The sequence below is a fragment of the Myotis brandtii genome, unplaced genomic scaffold, assembly GCF_000412655.1.
Source record: "Myotis brandtii unplaced genomic scaffold, ASM41265v1 scaffold61, whole genome shotgun sequence".
In the NCBI taxonomy this organism is placed as follows: Eukaryota; Metazoa; Chordata; class Mammalia; order Chiroptera; family Vespertilionidae; genus Myotis; species Myotis brandtii.
The window spans coordinates 485321-494519 of NW_005370318.1; the positions used below are offsets into that span (position 1 = coordinate 485321).

The 9199-nt window shown below is 47.6% G+C and overlaps 1 protein-coding gene across 4 annotated transcripts in view; it reads right to left on the reverse strand.

Annotated features, from left to right (window-relative positions):
* The window catches only part of CEP250 (centrosomal protein 250kDa), a 42384-nt gene that overhangs the window by 12302 nt on the left and 20883 nt on the right, over nt 1–9199 (reverse strand). For all 4 annotated transcript variants that reach the window (XM_005879760.2, XM_014550664.1, XM_014550663.1 and 1 more), the window contains 6 exons: nt 6154–6321; nt 5630–5764; nt 4221–4364; nt 3344–3477; nt 1727–1865; nt 289–631 (listed from right to left, as the gene is read on the reverse strand). In XM_005879760.2, coding sequence (XP_005879822.1) covers nt 289–631; nt 1727–1865; nt 3344–3477; nt 4221–4364; nt 5630–5764; nt 6154–6321 — 1063 coding nt within the window. The remainder of the gene's footprint in view (nt 1–288; nt 632–1726; nt 1866–3343; nt 3478–4220; nt 4365–5629; nt 5765–6153; nt 6322–9199) is intronic.

Here is a 9199-nt window from a genome sequence, read left to right on the forward strand (position 1 = left end):
ACCTCTGTAACCTCATTAACTCCTTAGAAAAGTCCTGAAAGGTAGGTACTTTTAACATCTGCATTTTATAATTGAGAGAATCAAGCTCAGAGAGGACAGGTGACTTGTGCAAGGACACACATCTAGCAAATCGTAGAGCTGGGGGGGTTCAAACTCTGGGTTAATTCCAGAGTCTGTGGCTTTAGCGTTGTGGCATACTGTCTAAGGAACTGCATTCCTCTTCCTTCTCCCCAGGGAGCTAGACCTGGCTTTGGCCCAAAGGACTGAGTTCTTGGATGGCTGCCTCACCTGGCTCAGGACCCCAGAAGGAGGGAGCAGAGTCTCCCCCGCCACTCAGCTCAGGCCTGCTCTCACAAACAGACCCCAGGGCCTGCTGCAGGACAGAACAGAGGCTGGCTAGCTGGGCCTGGGCATGGTGCCCAGGCTGCTGCTCTGCAGCCAGCGCCTCCAGCTGGCTCTCCATGCTGCGCAGTCGCAGCTGTAGCTGGGCTTCCTTGGCTTCCTGGGTCCACAAGGAAGCTCGCAGCTGCTGCTCTGTTACTCGAGATGCTTCTAGCTCCTCCAGCAGCTGTGCTTCCTGGGCCAGAAAATTAGCTTCTTTTTCCTTTACCTCCTGCTTCAGTAGTTCCACCTACAGGGAGGAAGTAGTCACCCTGAGCAGGGAGTGGATACCTGCTCCTCAGACCCTCCCTGGTCTTATACTACTCAACCCCGCACCAACCTGATCTGGGCAGGTAGGGAGTACTGCAAGGAGTACTACCCGAGATCTGACCTGCACACCTACCTACTCACTCCTACGCGTGAGTGTAGGCTATGCAAATGGACTTTGGCTCTGGCCCCCCTCGCAACTATGCCAACTCCCTGCTATTAGAATTCTGCCTGAAACCCTGACACTGAACCTAAGAAGACCAGTCACAGTAATACTGGCTACCATTTATTGAATGCTTATTGTGTTCATGACACTTTACATATAACTATAATGGTTAACAAGTTTCACCCTTGTTTCATGGATGAAGAAACTGATGCTCACACAACCCGGAAGCAGTAGAGCTGGGAGTCTAACTCAGGATCTGGGTCCTTATCTGCTGCAGTCTTCTGTCTCTCTCTTAGTCATCCCCTCCTAGTTCCATCTTTCCTCTGCACCAAGGATTGAGCAGACTGAGTCCCCTTGCTGCCTACTTAGTATTCTGGAGTAATACTATGGCCCTGCTGTGTCTTGCCAAACAGACAAAGCACACTAGGGAGTAGCCATGCTTGAATGAACTAGGCCTGCATGAGCTCTGCCCTTTAGGAACAATGTTCTGACTTACTCATCCCCTCCTAGTTCCATCTTTCCTCTGCACCAAGGATTGAGCAGACTGAGTCCCCTTGCTGCCTACGTAGTATTCTGGAGTAATACTATGGCCCTGCTGTGTCTTGCCAAACAGACAAAGCACACTAGGGAGTAGCCATGCTTGAATGAACTAGGCCTGCATGAGCTCTGCCCTTTAGGAACAATGTTCTGGGCCATCAGGTTCTCCACAGGTGGTCAAACTCTGTGTCAGGTTCCAAACCCCCACCCTGCCCAGTCCTGGCTTCCCCCTCCTGCCAGGGCTGCTGATGTCCCAGCATGCCCTGTAATAAGGAAAGAGAAAGGTCCTCTTCATGAACCAACTCTGAGCAATCATCTCCCACTCCAGGGGCAGGCTTCCACCAGGGAATGGGGCCCATCACTGGTGGGAAGTACCTGGGCACTGAGCTCTTTCTGCCCTCCCTGGGCTTCCTGCAGATCCTGGTGCAGGGAACGCAGCTCCTGTTGTCGAACAGAGTCAGCTTCTTCTAAAACAAGGAGTCTCTGTTCCTTTTCCACTAGAGACAGAGTCAGGCTGAAAAGAGAGGGGTCAGAGGGCTAGGCCGTCCTCTCAGGGAATGAAGAACTACCTTCTCATCTGACTGTTCTAAACATTTAATCAAAATGGAGATAGTAATGATAATGATTACAGTGTAACAATAAAAACTTCTATTTATTGAGCACTTACTGAGTGCTCCTAAATACTTCTCGCATATGATACCCAATTTCAACTTCATAGTTTATTCTTCTCTGGGAAATTCCAGAAATATCTATATCATACCTAAAATTCAACATGTCCAATCTGCTCTATGCCCTCTGCACCTCCCCAACCACTCGTATTATGTTCCCTAGCTCAGTGAATGAATGGCACCTCCATCCACCTAGTACCCCAACTTAGAAGCCTTGATCATATCATAGTTCTCTCTTCATCCCACATATACCTAATCTATGACTACATATAACTGATTCCAATTTCCTAAACGTCCTCTAATCCCCTTCTCTCCTCCCCATCCCACTCCCCTATCCTGGTTCAGCTTTAGTATCTCTCCTCTAGACAACCGTACTAGTCTCCTAACTTGTCTTCCTGCCTCTAGAGTTGTTCACGAAAGGATTTATCCCACTGAGAATACATGCCGCTCTTCATTCTGGGTGATCGGACCTCATTCCTGATGTTTTGCGTTCACAAAAGGATTTGTCCCTCCCCAACCTCCTACAGCCCTGAGAATACATGCGGCTTTTCATTCTGGGTGATCGGACCTCATTCCTGATGTTTTGTGTCATCACTATCCCTTCTACTAATCATAAATTGGATTATGTTGAGTTGCTGGCGTAACACCCTGCAATGATTTTCTACCAAACCTAAAATAACTACAAACTCCTTCCTGTGACCTACGCAATCCTGAATGACATGGACTTGTCTACCTCAAGTCACTCCTCAGTCACCAGGCTCCAGTCATGCTGCACCTTCAAGTTCCCCAAACACCCCCAGCTTTGACCTGCCCCAGAGCCACTGCGTGTGACTTCTACCCCTACTGCATAGAACTCTCCCACCCTTTGCATGGTGGCTCCATTTCACCCTGCAGTGGAGGAAGGACTTCCCTAACATCTAAAGTATATCTCCCTCCCCAGCCTGCCCCATTTCTATTTCAGCATCCTGTTTCTTTCCTCCACATCATGGAACATAATCTGCAATAATTTATTTGGGGGTTATTTGATTAATGTCTTCCCTACAAAATTATAAATTCTGTTGAAATGGGGACCATACTGTCTTGTTTATCACTGTATCCTGACCCCTGGCATAGTGCCTGGTACATATGCATTTGTCTAAATATTTACTAAGTAAATGAAGTGTAGGCTTGGAAGACAGGGTCTGTGTCCTACCCCCTTGGCTACTTGTACAGCCCACAGCTGGAGACATGAAAGGCTAGATGACCTGAGCAAAAAACTGTCAACCTCCCAGTGACCACTGGAGCGAGACAGGCAAAAGCCAACTTCGTGGCTTGTCTAGCCTACCTGGCTTTGTCTCTCTCCAACTCTTTCTGAATTCGGCTACATTCCTGGGCCTCTTTCCGCTTCTCCTGAATCTCCTGCTCCACCAGCCTCCGGGAGTCATCCTTGGAAACCAGCTGAGACTTCAAGTCCTCCACCTGAAAAGTTAAGGGCATGAGTTCCAAGGGCAGGGGCCCAGAGGGAGGATGCTTCTCGCCTACGGCTTCATGGTCCTTCAAGGTTTACCTTAATCACCAGCTCATTTCCAGTGCTCTGGAGGTTCCACCAATCAATCCTTACATACTCTTCTTAACTACCCTCCTCCCCAAACACCATTCAGCTTAGTCATCTGTCTCCCAGCCTCACATATGCTGAAGAAAGACAGGCACAAATAAAAATCTTTGCTGAATATAACTACACCCAAAGGCAAAGTGATGGGCAAGTGTATAGTGATTCTATTTTTTAAAATGAACAATCAGAACACCATCTGATATAGGATTTTGAAAAGGAAAAGTAATCAGAATAAAAAAAGCAATCTGGTCTGGCTGGTGTGGTTCAGTGGTTTTGTGTCAACCTATGAACCAGGAGGGAAGACAAAAAGAACGAAGGAAAAGTAATCAGAATGAAAAAAGCAATCTGGTCTGACTGGTGTGGCTCAGTGGTTGAGTGTCAACCTATGAACCAGGAGGGAAGACAAAAAGAACAACTGACAGTGGAGCTGCCTGAGAATATCTAAGTTCTGTAGTCATCACAGGAAGATTACCACCCAGAGCTCAAGGGGCCCGTGCTCAGCTCTGAGTACCCTTCCACTCAGCACTGGGGCCTAGCCTTCTCCTCCCAAGCTCCCAAGGTTCCCCTTGTCCTGCAGGAGGGAGTGGGGCTGGGAGAGAGGAGGAGGGACCTGCTTCTGCAGGTCTATCTTATCCTGTAGCAGGGAGCTGCTCTCTCCTCGGAGGGCGGTGAGGTCATCTCTGTGCTGCTGGGCTGCCTGCTCCAGCTCCCGCTGAGCCTCCCGGAGCTGGGTCTGCAGCATTCCAATGGTCTCCTGCAAAGGGAGAAGACAGCTGTGAGAAGAGGAAAGCTTTCACAGGGGCCTTGAAATTCACGCTGTAGAAATTAATATCATATAAATACTGATTTTTTAGTTGGGGTAGCAAAAGCTAAAGCAGGACCCAGCAATCCACCTTGTGTCTGTCATGCCCTGCCACCTCAACTCCTCACCTCCTATTCCCTCTCCTCCCTCACAAAGTGCACTGGCTCACCCAGGAGTTCTCGGTCAGGGTCCCTGAATTGGCAGCAGTCCCTTAGACCATCACAACAACCTCCCGTTGCACAGCCCTATTTCTACTTCATACCCCCCGCCACACACACATTAAATTATGTCCTTCTCTGCTTCCTAAGTACCAACATTTTCCCATTGCCCTTGATCAAGTCCAGGCTCCTGCCATGGCTGACAAAGGGCTCCTGCCTATCTTTCCACTCACCCCTGAGCTTATCACGCTGCAGCCACGCTGCCTCCTTTCTGTCCTGGAACTCCCCGCGCCCTTTGCTGTCTGTCCCAGGGCCCTTATGGCGCCTATTTCCTCTGCCTAACCTACTCTTCAAATCGCTGGCTTCTTTGCTTTTTAACAGTTTTACTAAGACATAGTTCAGATGCCACACAATTCACCCATTTAAAGCGTAAAATTCAACGTTTTCAGCGCATTTACAGAGTTTTACAACTACTACTACAATCAATATTAGAACATTGTCATCACCCACAAGAAACTGTACCCGCTATCCCTTATTCTCACTCCCAACCACGCATCTACTTCCTGTCTCTGTAGGTTGGCCTATTGTGGACATTTCCTATCAATGGAATCATACACCGTATGGCCTCTTGTGACTGGCTCTTTCACTCAGCATGTTCCCAAGGTTCATCCCTATTGTTCACGGGGCTTTTAAACCTCATGTCTCAGCTCAAATGTTACTTTCTCCTTGAGGTCCTCCCTGACCTCCTTGCCCAAAGTGGCCACTTTTGAATCAGTCTCAATTATATCACCTTATGCATTTCCTTTACAGCACGTATCACAACCTGCAATTATCTCATTTATTTTGTGTCTGCTCCTCCTGGTCTGTCTCTGCTACTGGAAAGTAAGCTCCTTGAGGGCAGGGACCATGTCTGTCATGTTCACTGGGCGCCACACCGTGATGCTGGCCGTATGTTACCACCCAGCACAGGGCCTGACCCGAAGTGCCAAAGACCTGGCCAATGCTGCATGAGTGAATCAATGTTCCCCTTTCTTCCCTGCCCAGGACCACCCTCCATACCTGTTCCTTTAACTTCTGAACCTTCATGTCCTGCCTCAGCCGTTCCAGTTGCTGGCTGGCATCTGCCAGTTCCTTCTGGGTCTGCAGCAGTGTCTCCAGGAGGGACACCCTCTCTTTCTCTGTTTCGAGCTGCATCTGTGGAGGGACAGGAGTGCAGGGCTTGTTGGATCGAGGTCACCATGCTCAGCCACTAGGCCACCAGCATATTCCAGCTATTCGATTGCTCTTCCGGCAAATGGGGTGGGGGCTGAGGGCAAAGGAAGGACTGGACCCACTGACTGAGAACCAGGAAGTGCAAAGATTGCCACTAGTTTTCAAGCTGACAGGATGTGGTAAACGCCAGCCCTCCCGCAGGAAGTATGACGTACTGCTGGCCCTGCAGTTAATGCTGCTTGTCACCCAGCTCACTTGCAGCAAGTGGGTGGCTACACTCTCTTCTAGAAGCCCCTGCGGTACTGCTCTGGGGAGTGGAAGAGGAAGTGTTCACAGGCAGGGGAGCCGCAGGCTGGACATCAGCCTCCCACCTGGCATAGGGCGCTCTCGGCCTTGGCCCGTTCTTCTTCCTTCTGGGTCCGAAGAGCCTCGGTCTCTGCCTGCTGCTCCCTCAGCCTCATTTCTAGCTCCATTTTCTCCTTCTCTAGGGTCTCCAGAGCCTTATCCAGTTCCTGCTGGTGCCGGGAGCACTCTTTCTCCTGGTCATACAAAGGAACACTGTTAGAACCAAATGGGTGAGGAGAGGTGGCAGAAGAACTGGATGAGAGTAAGTCCACTGCTCACCAGCTGTATGACCTGGTACTGCTCGAAGCCTGTTTCCTCATCTGTGAAGGAAGGCTAAAAACCCCTGCCTTCCCTATCTCACCAAACTTTATGAGAATCAAATGAGATTTATAAAAAAAATCAAATGGTACCACACATAAAAGTACTTTCTAAAGTGTAGTTGTCCCTAATATAAGTTACGAGTATGCGTTATTTTAAAGCAACCACATCATGGCTCACAGCTGTAAGCCACACATAAAAGTACTTTCTAAAGTGTAGTTTATTTTAAAGCAACCACATCATGGCTCACAGCTGTAACAATGAACTGAGGTGGCAGACTCGCTCTCTGCGGCCCACTCTCCCCTGCTCAGGGAGGCAGTCAGCCTTCCAAAAAGTCAGGTCGAGCCCAGCGAGGGTGTCTCCTGTATTATACAAGAGCACTAGGACGCGGCATCGGTCCTCCCCGAGGTCCGCCAGTCACCAAAGCCTTCCCTGATCTCCCAGACTAACCCAGCACCCTCCGTTAGTGAAGGGCTCTGGAGCCAGGCTGCCTGGATTAATCTTTAGTCCAACACTACTAGTGTGACCTCAGTTAAAGTCTATCACATCTCAGTGTCTCAGTTTCCTCATCTTGAAAAATGGTGATAACAACAGTGTCCTCCCTCCTAGGATTGTTTAGAGCAGTGGTTCTCAACCTTCCTAATGCCGCGACCCTTTAATACAGATCCTCATGTTGTAGTGACCCTCAACCATAAAATTAGCAGGATGTATTTTCATTGTTACAAATTGAACATAATTAAAGCATAGTGATTAATCACAAAAACAATATGTAATTATATACGTTTTCCGATGATCTTAGGCGACCCCTGTGAAAGGGTCGTTTGACCCCCAAAGGGGTCGCGACCATAGGTTGAGAACCGCTGATATATGTGTTTTCCGATGATCTTAGGCGACCCCTGTGAAAGGGTCGTTCGACCCCCAAAGAGGTCGCGACCCATAAGTTGGCGACCCAAAGGTTGAGAATCACTGGTTTAGAGGATTAAGATAAGTCATGTAGCTCTGGCTGGTGTGGCTCCATGGTTAGTGTTGGCCTGCTCACTGCTCACCAAAGGGTCACAGATTCAATTTCCAGTCAAGGACACACACCTAGGTTGCAGATTTAATCCCTGGCCCCGGTCCGGGTGCATGGGGGAAGCAACCAAGCAACCAATTGATGAGTCTCTCTCACATCGATGTTCTCTCTAGTACACTACCTACTGGGGATTGAGCCCACAACCCAGGCATTTATCCTGACTGGGATTCAACCGTGACCTCCTGGTTATAGGTCAATGCTCAACCACTAAGCCACTCTGGCTGGGCCATGTAAAACACTTTAAATGGTGCTTTGTATCCAGAAAGTATTTAAAATTTAATATCTATCATCACCAGCATCATGAATAAAATTGTACATAGGGCCCTACCTGGTTTGGTGTAGTGGATAGAGCATTGGCCTGCAGACTGAAGGGTCCCAGGTTCGATTCCAGTTAAGGGCACATGCCAGGGTTGCGGTCTTGATCCCAAGTGGGGGGTGTGCAGGAGGCAGCCAATCAATGATTCTCTCTCATCATTGATGTTTCTATCTCTCTCTCCCTCTCCCTTCCTCTCTGAAATCAATTAAAATATATTTTTAAAAAAACTGTACATAGGTTGAGAGGAGTGAATGAAGGTGAAATATTCTGAATGCTCCTATGTCACTCAGGAAAAAAGTAAATATACTGATTAACCTAAGGTGTTTCTTTTGTTTGCTTTTAAAAAAATATTTTTTTACTGATTTCAAAGAGGAAGGGAGAGGGAGAGAGAGATAGGAACATCAATGAGAGAGAATCATTGATCAGTTGCTTCCTGCACGCCCCACACTGAGGATGGAGCCTGCAACCCAGGCATATGCCCTAACTGGAAATTGAACTGTGACCTCCTGGTTCATAGGTCAACACTCAACCACAGCCACACTGGCCGGCCACCACTGGAACTTTTGAGTTCACTCTAAAAATAAATCCTATATAATAAAAGCCTAATATGCAAATTGACTGAACAGCAGAACAACTAGTGGAATGACCAGTCGCTATGATGTGTATTGACCACCAGAGGGCAGATGCTCAACGCAGGAGCTGGCCCCAGCCAGCAGGCCCCAGGCCAGCCAAAGTGGGTGCCAGCAGGAGTCCCCCCACAATTACCCTGCTGGTCGCCCCACAGATTGGCCCTGATCGCCGCTACATAAATTTCAGGGGTACATTATAATTCGTTATCTGTGTACTCTATTGTATGCTCACCACCCAAAGTCTAATTTCCTTCTGTTACCATATGTTTGACCTCACTTGAGATTTTAAGTATATATCCTATATAATAAAAGGGTAATATGCAATCGGGCCTCTAGTAAATAAAAAACCAATGGAAATATATCCTCCAGTGAGGATTAACCAAAAAGAAATATGTATTTAAGGAAACAACTAATAGAATAAAAAATACAGTACATATCATCCAAAGCAGTAGAAAGAAAAAGAGGTAAGAAAAGACTACAACTTAATCATCCAATTTAATCCTCTAAAAGAAGTTAAGAAAGGTGATCTCTCCTCCACAAAAGACATAAAAAGGCAGGACAAATAGCATAAGATGGTGGAAATAAATCCAAATATACCTATAATCACAATAATAGAAAATGGACTAAATTATATAATTAAAAGACAAAAGAAAAATAGTTTTGAATTGGGCAAGAATGTTTCCAAGGCATTCCTCTGCTCCCTTTCCATCCTGGGGCCAATTCTAAATCCCAGGATC